This window comes from Callorhinus ursinus, unplaced genomic scaffold (genome assembly GCF_003265705.2).
Source record: "Callorhinus ursinus isolate GAN/ISIS: 27379988/994484 unplaced genomic scaffold, GSC_fseal_2.0 scaffold34, whole genome shotgun sequence".
In the NCBI taxonomy this organism is placed as follows: Eukaryota; Metazoa; Chordata; class Mammalia; order Carnivora; family Otariidae; genus Callorhinus; species Callorhinus ursinus.
In genome coordinates, this window is record NW_027397096.1 from 12,645,792 (window position 1) to 12,670,499 (window position 24,708).

Here is a 24,708-nt window from a genome sequence, read left to right on the forward strand (position 1 = left end):
AAGTTCAACTCCATCTGCTAAGAAATGTGTTATCAGATTTCCTGACCTCGGCCACAATTACTTAATGTCAAAGCAAAATTCCCATATCAATGGGCAAGACCTCTACTGTGATTAGTCAGGACTCCCAAGGGCCCCCCATGCTGCACGTGGCCATTCCATAAGCTCCCACTCCCGGGACTGTGAACTCTGTCCTTTCCTGGTATTGTTCTCTTCCCTTTCCCATTAAATGGCAGCAGCCCTTATTACCTCAGTTTAATCCATGTCTGTCCTTGACATTCTTTTTAACATGATTTCTCCTGCCTCAGAACATTTTGGGGGTATGAGATATTCAAAGAACCACCTGGCCTAAGTGCAAATTACATGTTGTCTGAAAAATACTTGGTAGACTTCACTTCATTCCTAGAACTGGATTAATGTGTTTCTGCAGTTTCAAGGCTTAGGTAAAAATTCTCAGGCACTTTCTAGAGTTGATACTGAACCCAGTCATCTCTGTATGGTGTTGAATATGTGCTGGGTTCAATAACCAAATCTGAACATGCTGCTTTTTCCTATGTGCTTCTTATTGTCACTCTCTTGAACACTAAAAAGACAGGGAGCTTGACATAAACTTTCAGAGTTTGCTAATCTTTGGAATTAACATTGAAGCAAATATAAGACATTTAAGAGATTCTGCCATCCTCAAATATTCATGAGCTAGGAAAGTCCTATTTATTGTTTGATTTTAAGAGTTACTCATTTGCCTGAGATTTTTTATTTTACATTTGCTGTTTCTTTCACCAGAGCCTACATTCATCAGTACACAAAATTTGGAATTGAAGAAGAGGACTTTTTGGACAGTTTCACATTGTTAGAACAGGTTGTTGCCAGTTACTGCAACCTCTGATCTCGAACAAAGGAAAAAAAGGACTTTAAGTCATTTTTGGGCTAAAATATTTTCAATAGTACTTTCTCTGTACGGTTTTCAAATCTCTACCTGTTAAACTAACAAAGTCAAATGCTGTTTCCTTTGGCATATTATGACCACAGAAAAGGAGGAAAACCTTTTAAACCGAGAACATCATGTTTTCAATGAAAACATCTACTTGGTATTTTCATTTGTAAGAAAGAAACTGGTGCTTCCATAAAAAAATTTGGAAACACTTTGCTGAAATGTTGGAACTCTGGAAGTATCCAAAAAAGGGAATATTCTGTTTTGTCCCCATGTTTCTAAGTCTTCCCTTTTTTTTTTTTTTAAAGACTTTATTTATTTGAGAGAGAGCATGGGGGAGGGACAGAGGGAAAGGCAGGCATCCCACTGAGCAGGGAGCCTGATATGGGGGTTGATCTCGGGACTCCGGAAGTCTTCCCTTCTTTATTCCAAAAAGGATTCACTAAATACCAGCTAAACTTTTACAGCACAATTTGAAACAGAGATTGCGGTTATGCATTTAATTGAAGTGGATGCTTTGAACCACAAGAGGGAGCTATTGTCAAATGCTAGATTATGAACTTTTAAATATTTTCTTCTGTAACAGTAAGATTTTCCACTTTAAGCAGCTATTTAAAAATAAATATCAGATTTTGTTAATAAATGTATATCATGCTTAAGTACAAAAGTAAGGAAGTAAATGCTTTTAAAATTTTCTAGGCATCAGAAAATTGGGTCAGTTTTTCTTTTAGATCTTGAAATGTAAGAGCAGAAAGTGACTTTATTCGACTAGTGCTTTCAGATTACTTATAGGTATTTAGCTAGCGTGAAAGATGTTATGCTTGTCAGTAAAAAGGGTAAGTTTTCACTAAAATTTCACAAAGTTGAGAAAATTACCACCAAGGAAATACCGTCCTTGATGAAATTGAACATACAGATGTGGGTTTCACTCAGAACAAAACACACTTGGAAATTGGCAACTGAGTTTGAGGGTAATTGTGTATTTCAATAAAACATGTCACATGCAGTGTATTAACAAATGTCAAATGGGAAACAAATAGGAACATTTGCCCCTTCTGCCAAATCTACCAGTGGTGATTTATTTTTATATGGAAAAATGACAGTTCACAGCTTCACTGGTTTCTTCCTTTTCTTTCCATATGGAAATGATTACTTTTTTGCTGTTTTTCTTATCAACTGTTGCTATGATTTAAAATACTGAGCCATATCTTATTTCTAAGGAATGTAAAAAGTGGTCTGTTCAGCCACTAAGAGGCACACCCCTCTGCTGCATTTTGTTAACCCAAGTATACTTGAAAAATAATCAGATAATGATTTTTACAAAATAAAGTTAAAAGTAATGGTTTTACACTGAAGACATCCAAAGACTGAAACAACTTCCCAAACTGAACTAGCATTAATGAAGATCCAGAGCTTACCAGGATTTAAGCTGATTCTGAGGAACCTGCTAGAAGTAAAGCTTAAAGAAAGTCATAAATCACTTTATATTTAAGAAAGGAATTCATGAGGTACCAATGGGGACAAGTTTATTTCTAATTTGGCAACTCATGGAATCAATGGCAAGTGAATATTTGAAGAAAGCCCCAGTTAGACACAGCTCTGGGTCCATTCACTTATATGAGTAGAGCCTTTTTTATGATCCACAACTGCATTATTTGATGTGTGTGAATACCTCAATATTTACAGACTTGTTTTAAAACATTTAGATGAATTTTTTTTTTTTCTATTTGGAGTAAGATAAAATTTTTGCTGTTAGAGTTATGATTTAACTTTAACACAAAGAAGGGGATGCCAAAGCTTCAAGATAGGGGCTGTAACTGGAAATGTACTTTGTGTAGAGAAAACGGCCGATTAGCCAGGACAACATTAGGATCATAACTTCCTGGGCATACAGATCCAGAAGCTTTGAACTTGTAATATCTTAGATTACTGGATAACTGGAGTACTATGTTGTCACTCACATTTCTCCCACAGAGCCCACATGCACTCCCAGTAGGCAATAAGGAAGTGTAAATTCAAACTGCTTATTTTTAAGCCTCTTCACTGCTTCATTTGTGCTTTTGTCAAGAGTTCTTTAAGCTGTAGAACCTGTTTCTTCCCATTCATTCCCTCTTGCTTCTAGCTTTGCTCCTGCCAACAGGATCCAGTCAATCTGCAACATCTTTCTCCTTTATTTAACCTGTCACTTAGACCTTAGCCAACGTATCCACAATTCACTGTTCTTAGGTAATTCATTCATTCAACCAATATCTAGTCAGTGCCAGGCACTGATTTAGTTAAAGGGGTTAAGACCACATAGTCTAAATGAAGAAGCTTACAGTGTAGCTAAGTTTCCTTGAATGTCTTTTCTTTTTTTTTAAGATTTTATTTATTTGACAGAGAGAGACACAGCGAGAGAGGGAACACAAGCAGAGAGAGTGGGAGAGGGAGAAGCAGGCTTCCCGCTGAGCAGGGAGCCCAATGCGGGGCTCGATCCCAGGACCCTGGGATCATGACCTGAGCCGAAGGCAGACGCTCAACAACTGAGCCACCCAGGCGCCCCTTTCTTTGAACGTCTTGATGCTCCTAATTATTGCTTATTTTACCCATGTCCATGTTCCACTTTTTTGCAGGGAAGATGTAATACAGGGGACAATGAGCTCGGAGCTCTAGTCTGGGCTTTACATTGGTCTGAAAGGCCTCCTCCCTGGCTCTGGAGACTATTCTGCAGGGTACATACCAATGATTTTTCTGACCACCATGTTTATCACACTTGAATTCCTGTCCAAAATTTTGTTTTAGAACATGCTCCATACGTTCATATCACAGGATTCTCTCCCCATGAGCCCAAGGTTTGGTAGTCAACCCTCTCTTGTTCTTCAACCTACCTACCAAATCTGGCTTTACTCACTAACTTGTCATTTTTGGCGAAAAATCAGTTATTTAAGAGATGTCTGCTCATCTTTATCAATCACACTGTTTCCTATGGGTTTTAGGGATGTGAGCTAAAAAATCTGGCTTTACGTATTTAACTAAATAACTTCCTACTCCTGTACTCTGAAATGTCTCAGATGATGCAATGTCAGTCTTATTAATAAATGGAATCCCACTTCCACTAGCCAGAATGCTTGCACAAGAATTTAAGATGAACAGGGGCGCCCGAGTGGCTCAGTCGTTAAGCATCTGCCTTCGGGGGGCGCCTGGGTGGCTCAGATGGTTAAGCATCTGCCTTCAGCTCAGGTCATGATCCCAGGGTCCTGGGATCGAGCCCCACATCAGGCTCCTGGCTCAGCGTGGAGCCCACTTCTCCCTCTCCCTCTGCCTCTCCCCCTGCTCATGCTCTCTCTCTCTGTATCTCTGTGTCTGAAATGAATAAATAAAATCTTTAAAAAAAAAAAAAAAAGCATCTGCCTTCGGCTCAGGTCATGATCCCGGGGTCCTGGGATCAAGCCCCGCATCGGGCTCCCTGCTCCGCGGGAAGCCTGCTCTCCCTCTCCCACTCCCCCTGCTTGTGTTCCTGCTCTCGCTGTGTCTCTGTCTGTCAAATAAATAAATAAAATCTTTTTAAAAAAAGAATTTAAGATAAACAGTGTAAATATTTCCAGTTTCTGGGCAACACAGTGTAGGGTCAGTGTTGTAGAAGTTATGGCATTTTAAGGAGAAGAGGGAAAAGATAGAAAATCCCAAAATCACTGAGATCCCAGGGAACCAGTGACACAGGAAGAAATGAAAAGGAAGGTTAATGATGCCCCCCCTCCAGCCCCCAAGAGCTGCTTACAAGCAAAGAATCGCTTACAAGCATATTAAGAAAAAGACTTGATGGTTTCTGAATTATGGATTTTACCTAAAGATGAAAAATCCTAATAGCTTACAAGAATAGCTTAAAAAGAAACAGAAAGCTAAATAACGTGTCACTTAGCAAATAATTCTCTTACCTGAATTTATCATCTCCTTTGCTAATGATGGAGCCGGTAAGATGAATACTTTCATGGCTTGTCTAATTATTTACATGGGGAGTACACAAAAATTCAAAGATTCTGTACCTGTGCTGTCCATTAGGTAGCCATTAGCCCCCACGCAGCTCATGCTGTAGGTATAAAATACACATTGGATCTTGAAGACAGTATGAATAAAAGAATGTACAATATAAATATTTTTAATTGTTGAAATGATATTGTGGACATATTTAGATTCTTCGAAATGGTATTTTTTGTTTCTTTTTACATTTTTTTAAAGATTTTATTTATCCAGGGGCACCTGGGTGGCTCAGTCGTTAAGCGTCTGCCTTCAGCTCAGGTCATGATCCCAGGGTCCTGGGATCGAGCCCTGCATCGGGCTCTCTGCTCAGCGGGAAGCCTGCTTCTCCCTCTCCCACTCCCCCTGCTTGTGTTCCCTCTCTCGCTGTCTCTCTCTGTCGAAAAAATAAAATCTTTAAAAAAAATTTTTTTTTATTTATCCATTTGACAGGGAACGAGCGGGGGAGCATCAGGCAGAGGGAGAGGGTGAAGCAGGCTCCCCGCTGAGCAGGGAGCCCATGACCAGTTGCCTAAGGACTGAGCCACCCAGGTGCCCCTCTTTTTTACATTTTAAAATGTAGCTACTAAAGTTTTAAAATTAGATACATGGCTTGAATTATATATATATATATTTTTTTTTTAAGATTTTATTTATTTGACAGAGACAGCGAGAGAGGGAACACAAGTAGAGGGAGTGGGGGAGGGAGAAGCAGGCTTCCCGCCAAGCAGGGAGCCCAGTGTGGGGCTCGATCCCAGGACCCTGGGATCATGACTTAAGCCGAAGGCAGACACTCAACGACTGAGCCACCCAGGCGCCCGAATTATATTTCTATTGGACAGGGATATTCTAGACATTTCAGGAGCAAAGGCCTGGGAACTATAGAAAAGGGAGCTGAACAAAGTTTGTCCGTATTAGGTGAGAGGTCATGGGAACATGATAGTAAGAAACATGACATAAGGCAAAAGATGGGAGTTTCCTTTTTGGAAAAAAAAAAAAAAAAGACTTTGCTTAAGTTTGGCTCATGTGAACGGTATGAAAAAGGCAGGATGTGAGCTTAACTCAACAAACATCCATTAACCACCTGCAAGGAAAGACAGCGCTAGGAGAGGCAGATTTTAAAAATGAGTTAAACCTGTCCTTGTCCTTAAGGGGTTTACCATTGATATATCCTTTGCTGCAAAGCATATGCCTGGCTCATGGTAGAGATTATAGATTAATACAAATGTCTAAAAAACTATGGAAGAGACGAAAAGCTGCAAAACTAGAGGCACAAAGTCAAGTCCACTAAAGCTCACTTACTATCGACAGATCTCATAGCAGATAAAACTGAGGACCTGGAAATACAAATATAATTAAAAATATTTGGTCTTGGGGTGCCTGGGTGGCTCAGTCAGTTAAGCTTTGCCTTTAGTTCAGGTCATGATCCCAGGATCCTGGGACTGAGCCCCACATCGGGCTCCCAGCTCAGTGTGGAGCCTGCTTGTCCCTCTGCTTGTGCCCCCCTCATGCTCCCTCTCTCTCTCTTCTTTCTTGATCTCAAATAAAATCTTCAAAATTTCTTTTTTTTGTTTTGTCTCTGTGCCATCTTATACAATTAAGAGCCATTTAAAACAGTATAAACTCAATATATTGAGAATGAAGAAATGCCTTTGTTTGTAAGTCCTTGCCTAAAATCTAAAGCCCTAGTCCCAGAATTCCAAGCCATCTAAAGTTCAGCACTCCCACTATTCCCCTTTACATATGCAGCAGTAGCCCAGACAAATGGAAATGGCTGTTAAATGTTACGAAAAACACACGGATTTGTTTAATTTTGTTCAGTAAGGACAGGGACGGAGCAGTCTATCACTGACCCGAAGAGACATGACCCAGTGATTCTGGCTGCCCCTACTTTGCCCCCATTGCTAGCCCCCAAGACCAAGGAGAATGGGAAGCTCAGAGCATTTTTTGAACAGTCCTGAAAGGATACACACTAAATTTCATAGTAATTTCTTTGGGGGAGTATCTTTCTCAGATTTCCTTTTTATGCTATGCATTTCTTTTGCTTGCATCTTTTTATTTATTTATTTATTTATTAGAGAGAGAGAGAGAGAAACAGCATGAGAGGGGAGAGGGTCAGAGGGAGAAGCAGGCTCCCCGCTGAGCTGGGAGCCCGACTTTGCCCAATGTGGGGCTCAAACTCATGACTCAAAGTTCAAGAGTTGAATGCTCTTCCAACTGAGCCAGCCAGGCACCTGGCATATTTTTATTTTTAAAAAGATTTTATTTATTTATTTGACAGAGAGAGACACAGCGAGAGCGGGAACACAAGCAGGAGGAGTGGGAGAGGGAGAAGCGGGCTTCCTGCAGAGCAGGGAGCCCGACGTGGGGCTTGATCCCAGGACTCTGGGATCATGACCTGAGCCAAAGGCAGATGCTTAACCAACTGGGCCACCCAGGGGCCCCGAGACATTTTTTGTCTTTAAAAGTAATCTCTGCACCCAACATGGGGCTCGAAATCACAACTGCAAAATCAAGAGTAAGATGCTCTACCGACTGAGCCAGCCAGACGCCCCTGTGTGAAAGAACTTTTTATTTCCTCCTTGCAGAGACCAGGAATGTCTTTTATGCTCCAATGGATTCTTTATGTTTGAAGAAGGAAATGTAGAGCATCTGAAAATTTCTTTGATCTCTGTTTTTCTAAAAGCACTATTTTCAGCTTCCTTTTCTCTTCTGAAATTGTACAAAGCACTCCCACATACATGCTTTTACTAGATACGCATCTCATTACATCTGATTCCATCAGAAAGGCAGGAACAGTGACACCCCAATTCTCCCAGGCTTCAAAAATTGCATACCCACCGGAGAGCAGAATACTAAAGTTTTGTACCTCTCTTCTCCAGCAGAGGACCATACACAAGTAAATCTCTCTTTCTGAACTCTGCTGCTCCTGGTGAGTGGTATAATTGTGGTCATATGTCATTGGTTCTGGACTCCTAGCCAGCCAACTTCAATACGCATAACTCATTTATTGAAACATGTAAACAACCCCAGCACCAAAGCAGCCAAATGGAAAGCCGCCTTGACCACATGCTCTAGAAGGTGTAATAAAGCCATGATTCTGCCTTTTGGCTTGGCAAAGGCAACTGGGAGGATGCCCTCATACTTACTTGGGAATACTTAGGACATCTGGGTTCTAGGCAGCTGCCACTGCTGTCTAGGCTAGCACTGCTGGAATCTTGGATTCCAGTAGAAATATACAGGAAATCACACTGCCAAACTTTTCTCCTTATAAAGACAATCTATCCAGGAATTACCATCCTCCCAGTTCTTATAGGGAGGAGCCATTCATTAAGCAAGCAGTATACTACTGGGGTGAGGAATTTTAAAGCAGCTTTCTGTGGCCCCAAGGTCTGGTTACAGTGCCATCTTTTTAAGAACAGTGCTACATCACAAAGCTTAGACGATCACTTACAGGAAAGTACAAAGGACATATTCCTCTAGAGAATTCTCTGAGAAAGTCCAGTTTGTTCTCTGACAGAAGTCACAGAGGGCTCTAACGGATAGCACATTCACAAGTCCAGGAGTTAGGGGCGCCTGGGTGGCTCAGTTGGTTGGGCGACTGCCTTCGGCTCAGGTCATGATCCTGGAGTCCCGGGATCGAGTCCCACGTCGGGCTCTCTGCTCAGCAGGGAGTCTGCTTCTCCCTCTGACCCTCTTCCCTCTCGTGCTATCTCTCATTCTCTCTCAAATAAATAAATAAAATCTTAAAAAAAAATAACACAAGTCCAGGAGTTAGAAACCCTGAGATACAGACCCATGGTGGGACCCTCCATCCTACTGGACAGTACCTTCCTTCTGTATGTTCAGAACAGACCACGATTTCTCTCTCTCGAATTTGCTCCTCCTCCTGTACTCCTGGCCTGGTGATGGATCAGAACTCTGTCTTCTCAGGTTCTCAGGTTCCTTCTTGACCTCCACTCCACTTCCTCTACTGCAGCCTTGCTTAGCCCCCTGGTACCTTGACTCAGGTGGCCTCTCCTGTTCGCCTTTGCATGTCCACTGCTCCTTCACCTGGACGACTGCGAAGGTCACCCAGCAGACAGTGAGCTTTCCGAGTGCCAGGCCCAGAGCAAACAACGGAGAGCACAAGGGCCTGCCCTGACAGGGCTTATGTTCTCGTGGAGGCAACAGCAATAACAGGAAAACAGAGAAACTACTTGTGAGTTATGCAGGTGCTTTAAAGGATACAAAATGGGGCTAAGGCAAAGAATAAGAGGTGGGTGGACTGACTTTAGGTGGCTCCTTGGGTCTTGTCTCTTCTTCTCCCCACCCAACAGAGCTCTCCTCTTTGTGCTTCCTGCTGTCTCACAGGGCTTTCTCTGGTTGGACTTCCCTCTCCTCACCCTAGCTGGCAAGTCAAATGCCACATCCTCATGAAACCTTTCCTGATCCTTCCTAGTCAGCCATTCTCATCCTCTCCCCAGTTCCTTTCTTAGCCATAGGCTTCACCTTGCATTGTAGTTATCTACATAGATACGTAATACCCCTAAGAAGACTCTATGCTCCTAGAGGGAGAAGATGACCCCCTCTAGTAACCTAGCATTGTCTCTTCCCCACAGTACCTTAAACCTATAGAAATTTCAAAAAGCAAATTTAAAAATGCCTCCCCCCTGCTCGACCCCCCAATGTGGCTAATGCCACTTTTGACTCTATTTCATAGGGGTTGTTGTGAAGATCAAATAAAATTTAACATGTGAAAGTGCTTTGAAAGAGAAAAAAAGGTCTGTACAAATAGAAATTGCTTTGTAATCATAATTATAGCAAACACCACTCTGGGAAGCTGCCCACACAGGATGGCTAAGAATAGAGCTGGCTTTTCCAACCTTGTGATATAGGGAAGCACAAAGACTGCTCATCTATTTAAATGGCAAAACTTTTAAGGCTGTGGGCTTGATTTTCGTTGTCTCTTTCTCCATCACCTACTTGTGATCACAAGATGAAATAAGTATGCAGACAACAAACATGCTTGGACTTTTGTACTGGACGTTTCTGGAGAACTGAATGTTTAAAAGCCAGATGCCTAGGTTTGAATCCCTTTCCGGCATCCTTGCTTCCTACACCCAACTACTAAACTTCTCTACCTTAATTTTCTCATGGTCTTGTTGTAAGGATTTCAATATTCAACATACAAAACAGCACTGAAAACAGTGCCTGGTACAAAGTGAGCAAACAATCATTATCACGGTTACAGTAATCCACTGTACTTCCTGGTAAAGGGCACATCAGAGGTTCCTGGGAGCTAATCTTGATTGTTGGTGTTACGTGTTTGTGCACAGAGAATATACCACAAAAGGGACATGGGAGTGGAAAGGGGCTGATACAATGGTCAGAATGGAGCAGAGGTATCTGAAGAGCCTCAAGAGTGTGGCTACTGTGAGGTTAGGCAGAGAAGTCTGGCTGCTCTAAGAGGTTTAGGCCAGTCACTCAAGAGAAAGGACCTCTCAAGAGGCAGGGAGGTGTATTAAAAAAATAAAAGGCAGAGAAAGGCATCCTCTCATTTTTAGCTCTCATTTTTTTTTTAACTAATGAAAAGAGGTTGAGAACAACACAGTTCTTGGGGTGACTGGTGCACCAGGCTTCCACTGCTAAGAGTGAACCTGAGCTCTTTGTGGCCAAAGAGAGAGACAAAAGTCATCTGAACAGTCATTTCCCACCTTCAAGGAAAGGCAGAAGCATCTCTCTTCAAATCTCAAACTGCCTTACTCCACGGAGTTTTTTCCCCCATTGGAAACAGGCTGGGACACAATTAAGCAATGCTGTCGGGTTGGGTCGGTCAAAAGCGCCTGAAAGAAAAGGCTGCTCATGTTCTCACCGCCTAAAGGGGATTCACAGCAACAAAGGGAAATGGCACATTTAGGATGAGGTGCGGGGGAGAGAAATGTGGCCTACAGACGCCTCCTTCCCAGAACAAGGCCTCTCTAGGAGGCTTTATTTAGGTGGAAGGCCATCAAATCAAGTTGCACATACTTACCCCCTTGGAAACTCTTAAAAGAAGGCAAGTGCCTTTTAGCTTGGATAGATGGCCTGGGGTCCCTCTTAGTCAAAGATGCCCAGAATAAGTCAGAGCCTTCCCCTCAAGAATTCAGGAATGTGGTTTCCAATGCAAATAAAGACTACATTGTAGAAATCCTGCTGGAGTGCATCCAAACCCTCCCTCTGTCCTTTGAGTCATTTGGAAATAGTTAACAAACGGGTTGAACACCTGGGCTGATTACCCCTGAAGGGGATTTCCAGACTCTATCCCGTAAAGTCATCTCCTCCCCTCCCAAAGCAACTCTGTTCCTCCCTCTCTGAACTGTGCCCTAAAGATTCCCAATGTTCTGATCCAAGGCTTCCTAAGTTAGAGCAGCAACCGCCGCTGACACAAAAGAAACAAGGAGCCAAGCAACTTTGTGCTTTTTAAAAAAGTTTATTTTAAATTAAAAGGAACAGATGTCCAATGTTTCAAAAAGCCACACATTTGTGGATTTGGCTGACAAACCGTCTTAAGCTGCATTTCGTTTCTGTTCCCATAGAGTCAGCCAGCCACTTACAACTGACTCACGCTGGGCCACAGTTTGGGCCCGTCTCCCAACTACAGAATTAGAATCCCAGGTCTCAAATGAATCCAGGGTGTTTGGGTGGAGAGCGGGGGCCACCTAAAATAAAATTTTTCTTTTAATTTAGTAGTATCAACGCCCACACAGCAAACTGCAAGGCTAGTAGGTCAGAGAGAATGAGCAAACAGCTGGCGCCTGCCTATCCCAGCACCACGCAATTCTAAAGGCAGTAAGCAGCTGTCCAGAACAGGTTTTTATTATAATCTCTTTTATGGGTACTGGTTAAATATGCAAATACATGTAGGTTATTTGCTACAATTCAAGGCCTCACCCCCAAGGCAAACGCATTACCTCAGGTGAACTCCTGGCCTTGTTGAGAAGGGCAGGAACCTAACACCCTGACTACCAGACAGATGACTCAATTGCTTTTAGAATTTTCAAGTATATTATGTGCTTTCTTGTCTTCGAGAATAAAGGAACAAACATTTCAGATGCAACAGTTTTGCTTAGCATTTCATTTACCATGTTTTATGAATACCAGAGAAGCTTTGATCAATGTCAGTTACAAATGGAATGTTACTTGGCTTTCAAAATGGCTATTAAACGCCTGCTTAGAGGCGCCTGGCTGGCTCAGTCAGTGGCGCATGAAGACTTTTTATCTCAGGGTTGTGAGTTCGAGCCCCATATTGGGCGTGGAGCCTACTTAAAAAAAAATTCCTGCTTAGGTTGTTTTAACTTTTTGTGAGCACATTAAATCACTAATTTTTTATGAATAAAATAATCGAACTTTGTTTTTCTAACAAAAATGAGACTTTTAGGTCTATTGAGGAAAGGTCTTCCATGCCAACTTTTTTTAAACTGCTTTAACTATTTACACCCAGCAAACCTCACCGGATATTCTAGATGGGGCATTTCTAACCAGGTATTAAAAGCGGATATTCCTTTTTTCCTCTACCATCTAGATTTTTTTTTTTTAGTATTGTCTTTTTAATAAAAATAAAGTAGGAGGGGCACCTGGGTGGCTCAGTCGTTAAGTGTCTGCCTTCGGCTCAGGTCATGATCCCGGGGTCCTGGGATCGAGCCTCACATCGGGCTCCCTGCTCCGCGGGAAGCCTGCTTCTCCCTCTCCCACTCCCCCTGCTTGTGTTCCCTCTCTCGCTGTGTCCCTCTCTGCAAACAAATAAAATCTTAAAAAAAAAAAAAGGAAATGTCAACATTTCAAGTTGACAATGTTAGAAAAGCATTTTCAATTATTTTATAGTAAATTTTGTGTATCTGCTTTGTACCTTAAATTGCCTAGCTGGGGGTTTATTTTTAGAATTCAGGTTTTGGTTTTATCAAGTCAATTGGTTCCTTAATATCTGCTTTTCTCTTTATTTTTTTTTTTAAAGATTTTTATTTATTTATTTGACAGAGAGAGAGACAGTGAGAGAGGGAACACAAGCAGGGGGAGTGGGAGAGGGAGAAGCAGGCTTCCCGCCGAGCAGGGAGCCCGATGCGGGGCTCGATCCCCAGGACCCTGAGATCATGACCCGAGCCGAAGGCAGTTGCCCAACCAACTGAGCCACCCAGGCGCCCCTGCTTTTCTCTTTATTAATCTTCTGTATCTTGGGTTTGTTTTAACTTCTTTAAACAGAGCGTATCTACACCCTAACAAAGGCATACAGGCTAAGAGTATTTAAAAACGTGTATGCTGGGGCGCCTGCGTGGCTCAGTCATTAAGTGTCTGCCTTAGGCTCAGGTCATGATCCCAGGGTTCTGGGATGGAGCGCCCGCATCACATGGGGCTCCCTGCTCATTGGCAAGCCTGCTTCTCCCTCTCCCACTCCCCCAGTTTGTGTTCCCTCTCGCTGTCTGTCAAATAAATAAAATCTTAAAAAAAAAAAAAAGGGCGCCTGGGTGGCTCAGTTGGTTAAGCGACTGCCTTCGGCTCAGGTCATGATCCTGGAGGCCCGGGATCGAGTCCCACATCGGGCTCCCTGCTCAGCGGGGAGTCTGCTTCTCCCTCTGACTCTCCTCCCTTTCATGCTGTCTCTCATTCTCTAATAAATAAATAAAATCTTTAAAAAAAATAAAAATAAAAAAAAAACCAAAACCAAAAACACGTATGCTGGGGTGCCTGGGTGACTCATTTGCTTAAGTGTCTGCCTTTGGCTCAGGGCATGATCCTGGGATTGAGCCCCGCGTTGGGCTCCCGCTTCTTTCTCTCTGCCTACTGATCCCCCTTCTCGTGCTCTGTGTCAAATAAAATCTTTAAAAACAAAAAAACGTGTACGTTGGGGCGCCTCGCTGGCTCAGTCTGTAGAGCTTGCAACCCTTGAATCTCAGGATGCTGAGTTCAAGCTCCACGCTGGGAGTTGAGACTACTTAATAAAATAAATAAAAAACGCATGTTTTTGGAGTAAATGTGATGTTGTAAAATTCTTGCATGTGTATCAAATGCTGTCTTTGATGAATTAAAAACGAGAATACACTAACACTTATGGCAGTACTTTATATTTTATCAGATTTAATCCTTAGAACAATCTGGGCTAGTTATTTTTTTTTTTTTTGTATCTGAGAGAGGGAGAGAACACAAGCAGGGGGAGTAGGGGAGAAGCAGGCTCCCCACTGAGAGGAGCCCGATGTGGGACTTGATCCCAGCACCCTGGGATCATGACCTGACCCGAAGGCAGATGCTTTACCGACTGAGCCATCCAGGCGTCCCTGTTTCTGTTTTTATAAATGAAATCTAGGCTCAGCGTTTAAGACTTTCTCAAGGTCACCTACATGAAAGGTGTAATTGTAAACCACCATTAACATAGACTGTTAGACATGGAGTGGTTTTCAAAATTATGGAAGGCTTTTTGACACTAAAAGGTTGGGAACTCCTATGAGCTCTTTACACATGGGTCATTCAAAACACCGTTCACCCCAGGGTAAGAGAGGGCAACCGTTATTCTAATTAGCTTAATGCACTGACTGTACTCAAAGGAACCACAGCTGAGTTGTGAAAGGAAGACAAGCCGCATGCGGTCCTACTAAAGCTAGAGCCAGCACAGAGCGCCCTGGAAACAGGCTGAGCTTGTTTATGCGGGAGTACTTGCTACTGCATCCACTAAACTAGCCTACTTCAGAAACTGCACTCTGGCCTTATCTTTTTCTGATTTTTAGAGTATGAGGAGGGTGGCCATCATCCAGATGAAAGTAAAATTCTCCCTTTCTTTGGAGCCCCATACTCCAGATTATATAGAGCTACCACGGCAAGCTCCCCGCGTTACACGAGCCATTTGAAGGGAGGTGCTCCCTAGTGTAAGCGCAAGCGCATAAACTGCTGTTCTACTGCTTTACGTCGTATCGCACTGCTCGCCCGTCATGGAGCTAAGACATAAACAAGTACCACAGAAATTCAAGGCACAAAATGACACTTAAAGTAGACGGAATTAGAATTCCCAGGCCCCTTTTTTTATTTGCAGTAATATCAAACCATCCACTTACACATGTTCCGGTCTTCCATCACCTGGAATCAACTAGGTTTGTCTTTGGGATCATGTAGTTATTGTGTCTACTTTGGTGGATACAAGAAAGAAACAAACCAACCACTGGAACAGAGGGTGCCGCTCTGCCCCAGTGGGAAACCGGCAGGACAATCTGAGTGTGCCACACCTGAACGCTTAGCGGAGGGAAGGAAGACAGCTGCTCTTCTCTGTTTTCCAAGCAAATTCATTTGAAATGTGAACAAACCATCATCCTAAGTCAAATGTACTAATTACTTAGACCATCAGTCTAAGAAATATTTTTCTTTTTCTAATTCCTTACCCTGCAATAAATTTACCAATAAACCCTAAAGATTTAGTACAAATAGTACAATTCATATTTGATTTCCTCTTTCCTTTCTTCAAACACCAAATAAAATGCAAGTGAAAGAGATGAAACCCAACTGGAAGCTGACTTAGCAATTCATGCTAAACCTAATGAATCTAAAAAATTATGTTGGTTAACGTGAATCTCTTTACAATAGAGCATCTGGGTACGGCTTTTCAAATAAAGGATCAATCACATTGCCAGAAGGTCCCTGGGCAGAAAAAAAGATTGTTAAGAATAATAACCTTTTCAAAACTCACAAGGCAGGCTGTTTGTCCTTTATTTAGCTGTGGTCATGGAGACCATCCCAATTTTCCATAAAATCGTCTCGATACTCCTGCAGTATCATGGCATAAAAGATTCAAAGTGCCACTAGGCGTAAGGACCAGAGTTTCTGATCATAAACCATGAGGCTAGGTAATGTTTAAATGGGAATATGGATGGTCAGATGAAAGATACCAAAATGTCAGACAGCCCATCGACTGCTGTTGCCATGAGATTCAACAGTCAACATCAGTCTGATAAGCTACCCGACAAGGTGGTACAGCCATGGAGATGTCGCGACGGTAGGCAAAAATAAGCAGACATTCAGGCAGGATTTTATAAAACAAACAGGCACTTCTGGCCTGTTGAGATTTAAACCCAATTCTACTCTTAACATAACATCAGAAACAATCTTCCTAAAGAAAAAAAGTGAAACTGTTTATTTTCCTCCCAAGCAAAACAAAATGACCCAAGTTCAACCAGAAATATCCCAAAAGAAAATCACAAAAGGATGAAACACTTACTGAAGAAGGCAAGAAAATTAGGTTACATTAAAACGTAAATTTGTCAAAACCAGAGTACACGCTGAGCTAAAATTAACACAGATATGAGAAAGTGTAGTTTTTTAAAAAACAAACAAAATTAGTTATTTCTCTCTTCAGTGCCCTTTAATTTACATACTTTCATTTCTCCCGTTTTCACAAACCCCTTGCCATGCAAATCCGTAAGCTGCCAGTTCAGCAACGTGTAGCAAGCTGCCCGATTCCAACCTAACAAAAAAGTGCCTTGGTGGTGGCTCTTACATGTAAATAAATGAAGGCTTAAGAAATTATGGTTGTAGGTAGATTTGGCAAGGCTGACCATTAGTTGGTAGTGGCTAAAACGAAGCAAAAATCAAAACGCTCAAGAAAACGGACACAATTTTGGAATGATCAAAGATGTCTTTATAAAGTTTGTTCATGACTTCATTCTAAATATACAGAATAAAAAATGGTGTCAGCTCATTCATGAGACACCAACCAGAATTTTCTTATACTGTCTCAAAATTTAAAGATCAGTTTCCCCAGAGGGTGTGCAATGCATCCTAAAATGGCCTTTTTTTTAAGGTAGGAGAGGAAGGGCTGGGCAGGATGGCATATTAAATTTTACCATGATACACATGCAAGACTGTTACCCAATCTAGTATAATTTATATACATTTTAATGACTTAGAAAAACAAAGGAGTCATTTCTGACAAGCCTAAATGGCTTGACATATTCAACATACTTAGGAACTATTTTTTGGTGTCCGGAATTCTTTAACTGTACCACGTGGGCCTTTGGAAAGTAACAAAGAAAAGGCCAGTTTCTGTTAAGTTTGCTGCTGAACATCACATTCCACCCTAATAAAACACAAGTTGGATTGAATTTGAGGGTGGATACCTTACCTTAACACACAAAGGAAAAGTATGTCAGTGCAAAATATGGACTAAACTGCTTTCAGGAAAAAAAAAATTAAAATTGATACAGGTTGGAAAAGGGAATTTTCCTTCCTGGTTTGGAGTCCTCCCAATTTAAGGTAGAACCCATCCATTCTAACTTCTGCCATTAAAACCTTTTCCTGCTTATTTAGTTTTTTCCTCTGAGTTCAACCGCTGCTGCATTCGTTTGGCATAACTTTGTGCCATGGAGTTAACGATGGACAGGATGAAGTAACACACCATTACGACGACCAACTTCTCAAACACCCAGGACAACCAGTTTTCTCCCTGCGAGAATAAATGCAGAACAATCCAGGAGAAACATTTCATTAGTTCAGTAGTAAAAAGGGAATCATCTACAGTATTTAAGGAAAATGATGGGAACTTAGAGCTTATAACCTATAAAGTCGAGAAACAATTAAAATGAGAAGTCTTACATCTCCAGGTACCCTGAAGTCTACGTTCAAGACTGTTAACAGCCAGTTACTAAGATTCCACTTTGTTAGATGTAAAGTCAATGCTGATTCTCATAGTTTAGAATGGGCCAAGTGTGAGGTAGCCTCTTATCTTTTACTACGTAAGAATGAAATCGATTAAATTCTACTTTCTGAAGTTGCCATGTAGATACTTGTACATAGTAGTATCAGGATAGTTACATATTCTTGTTCCAGCATTGGGAGCAGCTTTTAAAATAGGTGATCTCTTCCTGAAGTCATGTTTGGTCAACTGAGGGCAGCAAAGGGCCACACAGAGTCTAAGGCCATCAAAACAACAACAACAAAAAAACCAAACCAACAATTGGGGCGCCTGTGTGGCTAGTTGGTTAGGTTAAGTGCCTTACTCTTGATTTCAGCTCAGGTCTTGATCTCAGGGTCGTGAGTTCAAGCCCCGCAATGGGCTCCACGCTAGGCGTGGAACCTATATTAAAAAAAAAAAAAAAATCCAACAAGTATGCGTCCTTCAAGTTTCCCATTTCAGGTTCCTGCTTACTCATCCTCTTCTAGTCATTTCCCTTTGCCACAGAACCGTTTACAGAAAAGGCAGGCTTAGTTTAATAAGTTAAAGTTTTTAAGTTCAACTATGTGAAGAGCCTTAGTTGATTAAAAAAAAAAAGATTATTTTCCCATCTCTGAAAAGAAAAATAGGGCAAAAATGAAGGGAGATATTCAAATGGCCTCAGTCTAATACTTTCTTATGCTACAAAATGCTACAAATTTTAAATTTTTAATCCACTTGGGAAGTATATTTGCTAATAAATCATTTAACATCAGTCAACAACTCCTTCTACATAACATCCATTATTTTCCGTTAACCCTACTTTTGGTTTTTGGGAGAAGATAGATACAAAATAGAAATTACATTTCTGATTTAGACAAAGACGATTTCCCAGTAGAGTAAGTAGAGCCTCAACCTCCGTTAAGGGAGACTGACAAACCTCGCTCTATTTGCCTAAAAATGCCAGTGAGAGATGTGAATGTAACTTCAGCCTGAAACTGTGGGGGTAGGGAAGAGAAGAAAACAGAGTCAAGTCTCACCTGTGGTGTGCCCATTTCACTTTTGTGGTGAAGCTTCTGCCGCTGGGCCTCCAGGTATTCCTGGAATGGCTTCTGCAGAGATGGACCTACGCCGGGGACAGCGCTGGAAGCAGGGCACGATAACCCAAGGAAAAAGATACATTTGGGGAGAAAAGCAGGAAAAATGTTAAAGAAAAATCCACTTACCACCTAGATTCAAAAAGCAGGGATTGGACAGAAAGAGAACAAAAATACAACAATCAGCAGAGTTGGCAAATCCTCTGAACTTTTCTCAGTGGGTAAAATTCATCCTTTAACAACCCCTTAGAGGAGAAAAATCTCTTCCACCAACATAACATGTCTGGGAGAAAGTAGGAGCTGAGCCCCTTCTAGCAGAAGAGTTCATCCTCAGAGTGAGGCCAGCTAAGCTGATGCTGCACACTGGTGTGGCACAAAGAATAAAATGAATGACTTCTGAGAAGTCCCACATTTATCACCACCAGTTCCTGTAAGAACTGGTTTGAACCGATTAATAAGGAAATGACTTATGCTTGTGTCATCCCCAGTTGAAAAAGAAACTGCCCGCCCTCTCTCTGACTTGTCCCATCTTCTCAGAGGGGGCGGTCCTTTCTCAATCTAAGTCCTTATTAGGACAATCTGTGCGTCATCCTTATCCAAAAAGAATGCATTAGCAAATTTGGGAGGCACCTCCCACTAGTCAGAAGTCAGTGATTAACAAAGGAACAAAGAAGGAAACTATGAACCTTGAATCACTTCGTGGTTTATGGTAGATGGTTTGCACAGAAACTACAGTACATTACTAAACAACTTGCTCTGAAATGACTGGGGCAGTGATCTCTGATAAATTTATGTACTCGGAGCTCCCTCTCACCCAGAGTACGTGGGGGCAGTGCTGTTAAACCGGTTTGGCAACCAGCGACCAGGATCCCTTTAGAAATGCTTGCAGGCGTTTTTTTAAAATGGTAACTTGAGGCAACTCAGAAAATCAAACATCTCTATTTTCTGTACCTTTTATTTTCTCATCTCCCATAACAGGGCTAAAAGGTAGATGAGCCCAATCTCCTGCGGTCGGCAAAAGGTATGTCAATATGTATTTGCAACAGCACCTAATGGTCTCCCTTATAAGTATTAACTTCACCTCCTCTTTTCTAGAACAATCCAGTTACTGCTTTCTGTAATAAAAAGCAGAGGAGCAGAGGAAGAGAACTTTTTTGCTACTGTATTTACCAGAAGCTAACACATACATAACTCCTGGCTGACCCTTTTCTTTGATCCTCTTAACTACCAACCACCAAATACTTAATGGAGTCCTTATTTTGTGTCTGACATTGTAATCGGCACTAAGGGAAAACAAAACAAGACAACTGCAAGAAATAGTTCATGCCCACAAGGAACTTAAAATCTTGATGGAGATTCAAAACACACATGCAGATACATACAAATGGATTTGTGAACAAAAAAATTTACAAATCAGTACTAATTTTTTTTTTTTTTTGGTACAGAAGATATATTCCAAAGGAACTGGAGAAAGAAAGGAGTGATCAGTGTGGGGTGAAGTTGTACAAAAAGCTCCTTTAATAAATACCCAGGATATGGAAAAGAGGCTGAATAGACATAGGTAGTAGAGGCAATGGCTGCACTGATCAGACCACGAGACCCACATGACAGACATGAAAGATGGAGGAGGGCAAAGTCTCTTAAACTACAGCCTCAGTCTCTCTCTCTCACTGACTTTTAAGTGGCTTTACATTAACTACCCATTCTGGGGTAAACCAGAAGAGCTGTGTCTGAGCTATGTTGCTGTTTATCAATAATGATTCTGACTACAATGGGGCAAGAACAGGACAAACTTTCTCTTTATGTTTTTTAAAGTTTTATTTATTTTTTTATTTATTTTTAAGATTTTATTTATTTATTTGACAGAGACAGACACAGCGAGAGAGGGAACACAAGCAGGGGGAGTGGGAGAGGGGGAAGCCGGCTCCCCGCTGAGCAGGGAGCCGATGCGGGGCTCGATCCCAGGACCCTGGGATCATGACCTGAGCCAAAGGCAGATGCTTAACTGACTGAGCCACCCAGGCGCCCCTAAAGTTGTATTTATTTAAGTTATCTCTACACCCAACATGGGGCTCAAACTCACAAATCACACAGTTCTCTGACTGAGCCAGCCAGGCATCCCCAAAAGAGAAATTTTCCTTGGGTAAATTTCCTTTTCCTTACATAATGCATAAGGGAATGCAAGTAGCTCATCCATTTACACCTGAAAAAAACCACGTGAATACAAAAAACAATTCCAGTAAAATACATGTGTTAAAAAATGGGTTTTGAAGATGGCAATTTTATAAGAACTTTGCTTCAGATATTGATTCATATTCACTCTTAATAACAATATCCTATGTCATTGTTTTAAACTCCCAAGGATAGCCATAGTCAAGCCATTGTGTTTCTATAAGGTTAAGAAAACCCTTTTATTTATGAAGGCTGAAATGACTGTATGCTAATTTGAACAGCTGGTTGTACAAGAAATGACTTGAAAATTCTCTTTTTGATGTCCTCCAAGAGTTGGATTCCAATATATGTGCCTTGTTCTTTCTACAGACTTCTAACTTCAGACTGGAGTTGAGGAGAAATATGGCTTACAGTTTCCCTCAAATCATTCTTGGGCTCCATTCTTGGGCCATAATTGAAAGAGAAAATGAAGAACTAAGACCCACATGTTAGAAAGGTTCTACTTTTTTGTTGCTGTGGTTGAGGGGAATGAGGAAGGGACTGGCAACAATCATTCTAGACTCCTTTTAAAATAATCTGAAAAGTTAAACAACTCCCATCGTCGAGTCCATTAAGAGCTGCACTCTAGCTGACAGAGAATATGTCACTACACATTTACATTTAGTGATGTGAAATTTTCAATTATCTTGGGCTAATGCTGAAATCAATGTTTCAAGGCGCCAGAGTGTTACATGCTTTTTACATGTTTTTGGTGGGTGGGAGATGTCTCTATGCAGTTTCTCATAAGAGACTAGGAAAACAGTTGAAAACAGAGAAGTTAAAAGTTTTTATTGCAGTATATTAACCAAAACTATCATAAATGCCACATGATCTGAATAGATCTGAAAAAATGATATAGGTATTAAGTATTATATAACTAATTATTTGTCAGATCCTCAATCTTTATATATTTGTCAAAATTTTAGTTTTATTTTCATTGCTCTATCTCTACAAACAACGGTTTAGGCCACAGTTGTCTCAGCTTTTACAAAGCACACTTACATTAGAGTTTCCTTAATTAACATTAAAGCTATTTTAGTAATGGACTACATAAAAGTTCAATTACATCTGTCACTCTTACGTGCATTTAAGGCAAACAATAATAACCAGCCTATGACCTCATCCCTCAAGTTATTTTCAAGCAGCCGACAGAAGAGTCCATTCTGACATGTAAGATTAATTTAAGGTACATATATGGGGGTGGTGGGAAGAATAACTTGCATTCCACTCCAGTGGCTTTTTACAGTTGGCTTAGGAAATAGCTACAGTGCCATTCTCTGAAAGCCATTAAATTCAGAGTCCCCTGTGCACCTGGCCAAGGACTCATCTCAACCTCTAGCTGAAATGGGTCGTCCTTCTGCCATTAGGTGCTGATTAAAACTATTACAGTTTGTGATACAGACAAAAATAAAGTTGGAGGAAAACAAACACACAGAAAACTACTTTTCAGTCAACTGTTGGCCTTAAATATGTTTAAATTAACCTTGTCAACAGCCACTTTCTCTAAAGAAAGCCTTAAATAAAACAAAAAACAGAAAAAACCAAAAAACAAAATTGATCTCATCTGCTTTTCCTTGCTGTAGACTTTCAACATGGTGGGTAGAAAAAGCTGTGGATAGTAATTATCTTGATATTTATTTTCTTGGCATACACAAATACGTTTCAGATAACAGAACTCATTAAAAAACAAATTTCCAACAAATTATTCTAATGGCAATTTTTAAATTTTTGTTATTGATTTTAAGAAAGGGGAAAAAAAACCCCCTCAGAAAATGCAAACAAATGAGGGAAAATAAAAATAAATAAATAACCCACATAAGTCGAAACCCACCCAGAGCTTCAAAATGGTTTCATGGGAACAGTATTTTGTCAGGCTTACATATTTTAGTAGGTGTTAAAACAGAAACAAGACAAACTTTTTTGTAAAATTCTGTCAAGGGCCCTGACCAATATGCAAACAAAACCTATTATTTTTCTATAGTTTTTAATACGTATGTGACTTTACTTCTGAAACCTATTTATCTGATAAGAAATCTATATTTTAAACTCTCCCCATAATGACTCATTATTAATAAAGGTCTCCATTATTCTTTGTACCCACAAAAGCCAGAAAATCTTCCAGAGGAAGCATCACAATTGGCATAGAGAGTGGGTGGTGTGATTATTTTTCACAATGCTTGAATTTTCATTTTGTTGTTTATTCCTGGGCTCACACCCGTTCCAAAAATTTATCAGTCATTATTAACTGTTTTCAAATTGTGTAACTCTCAAACAAATTGGCTCAACAAATATAAAAAAGCACACCTTTTGATTTACTTTTTTTTTTTTAAGATTTTATTTATTTATTTGAGAGAAAGAATGAGAGAGAGAGAGAGCACATGAGAGGGGGAAGGGTCAGAGGGAGAAGCAGACTCCCTGCAGAGCAGGGAGCCCGATGCGGGACTCGATCCCGGGACTCCAGGATCATGACCTGAGCGGAAGGCAGTCGCTTAACCAACTGAGCCACCCAGGCGCCCTTGATTTACTTTCAATCTCCTCTCCATCATAGAGACAGTCATCAAACTAAGACTTGTTATTAGAAGACCTGAAATTTTCCTGTTCATGATTCTGTTTGGATTTTTCCAGCCAGGTGTATTTTTTGTTGTTGTTACTATGTGCCACCATAAAACCTGGGCACAGTGTTCAATAACAGAAATAACATGAACTTAAAAAAAATTGATATGTCTTGTTGTTTACCCCTACTTACACAGGGCTGCCTTATATAAAGGTTAAACAGTTAAAGAACTAAGTGGGTATGAATAAAGTAAATGTTTTATTTAATATAGGCTCTGCTCCTTTCTTAACCACTTTTTTGAGGATCTTAGCATTAATGCGATCATGTAAGTTACACTGGCTTTCCTGAAAACATACTGTCTGACATCAGTTCCTAGTAAGGCTACAGGGCAATAAGGCTTTATCTTTCTTAGAAAAAACTATAGACACAAGGTTTTGTTTTGTTTTTTTTTAACCTTTGTTTCACTGGTTATGCTGTACTTTCAGGCTGATTTATTTAACATCCCTCTGATGATTAATTATAATATCTAAATAACATTCTCAGGGGGTGAATTAGTCAAACCTCTGAAAGCTTATAAAGGGGACAAAAATGTTTTTAGAATAAAATTCAGGTCAAGGGTAGTATTGAAGAAAGGAAAATATAGGGTTTAATCAATTCTAGTGTTGTTATAATTCAGAAGCATGACAGAGATTTTTTGAAGTAAACTAATAATGCCTAGTACTTTTTTTTTTTTTTAAAGATTTTATTTATTTATTTGACAAAGAGAGAGACAGAGAGAGAGGGAACACAAGCAGGGGGAGTGGGAGACGGAGAAGCAGGCTTCCTGCTGAGCAGGGAGCCCCACGAGAGGCTCAGTCCCAGGACCCTGGGATCATGACCTGAGCTGAAGGCAGATGCTTAATAGACTGAGCCACCCAGGCGCCCCATGCCCAGTTTTTGATAGCATAAAAAGTGGCTTTTAAGGCCAGAGGAGCTTAGACCAATAGTCTATAAACATTTTTTATATATGTATATATTACTTATGCAAACAGTAAAATGTACAAATACAAATTAAAAAGGATAAAATAAAGTTAAAATTTAAAAAAATTTAAAAATTCTTCATTTTAAATGTTTTACTAAGTATGATGGCTTTTGTGCTGTCGTTAGTGAATATTTCAAGGCACATAACACACTTGTCCTTGATTAAAAGTAATAATTTCTAAATCTGTTGGCTGACTTCTATAGGCATGTACTAGGAACAGGTAAAACATCAATGGTGCAACTTTTTTACTGTCTCTTGTGA

General features: G+C 40.7%; 2 protein-coding genes across 8 annotated transcripts in view; one reads left to right on the forward strand and one right to left on the reverse strand.

Annotated features, from left to right (window-relative positions):
* The window catches only part of TUBD1 (tubulin delta 1), a 32,345-nt gene extending 27,104 nt beyond the window's left edge, over window positions 1-5,241 (forward strand). For 2 of the 3 annotated variants that reach the window (XM_025851394.2, XM_025851393.2), the window contains exon 9: window positions 781-5,239. In XM_025851394.2, coding sequence (XP_025707179.1) covers window positions 781-883 — 103 coding nt within the window. In that variant the 3' untranslated portion in view covers window positions 884-5,239. Of the gene's footprint in view, window positions 1-780 lie in introns of all 3 variants that reach the window. The other variant, XM_025851395.2, reaches the window with a different exon arrangement.
* A 9,683-nt stretch (window positions 5,242-14,924) lies between these two features.
* Window positions 14,925-24,708, reverse strand: part of VMP1 (vacuole membrane protein 1) — a 139,429-nt gene continuing 129,645 nt past the window's right edge. For all 5 annotated transcript variants that reach the window (XM_073879545.1, XM_073879544.1, XM_025851556.2 and 2 more), the window contains 2 exons: window positions 18,605-18,707; window positions 14,925-17,357 (listed from right to left, as the gene is read on the reverse strand). In XM_073879545.1, coding sequence (XP_073735646.1) covers window positions 17,214-17,357; window positions 18,605-18,707 — 247 coding nt within the window. In that variant the 3' untranslated portion in view covers window positions 14,925-17,213. The remainder of the gene's footprint in view (window positions 17,358-18,604; window positions 18,708-24,708) is intronic.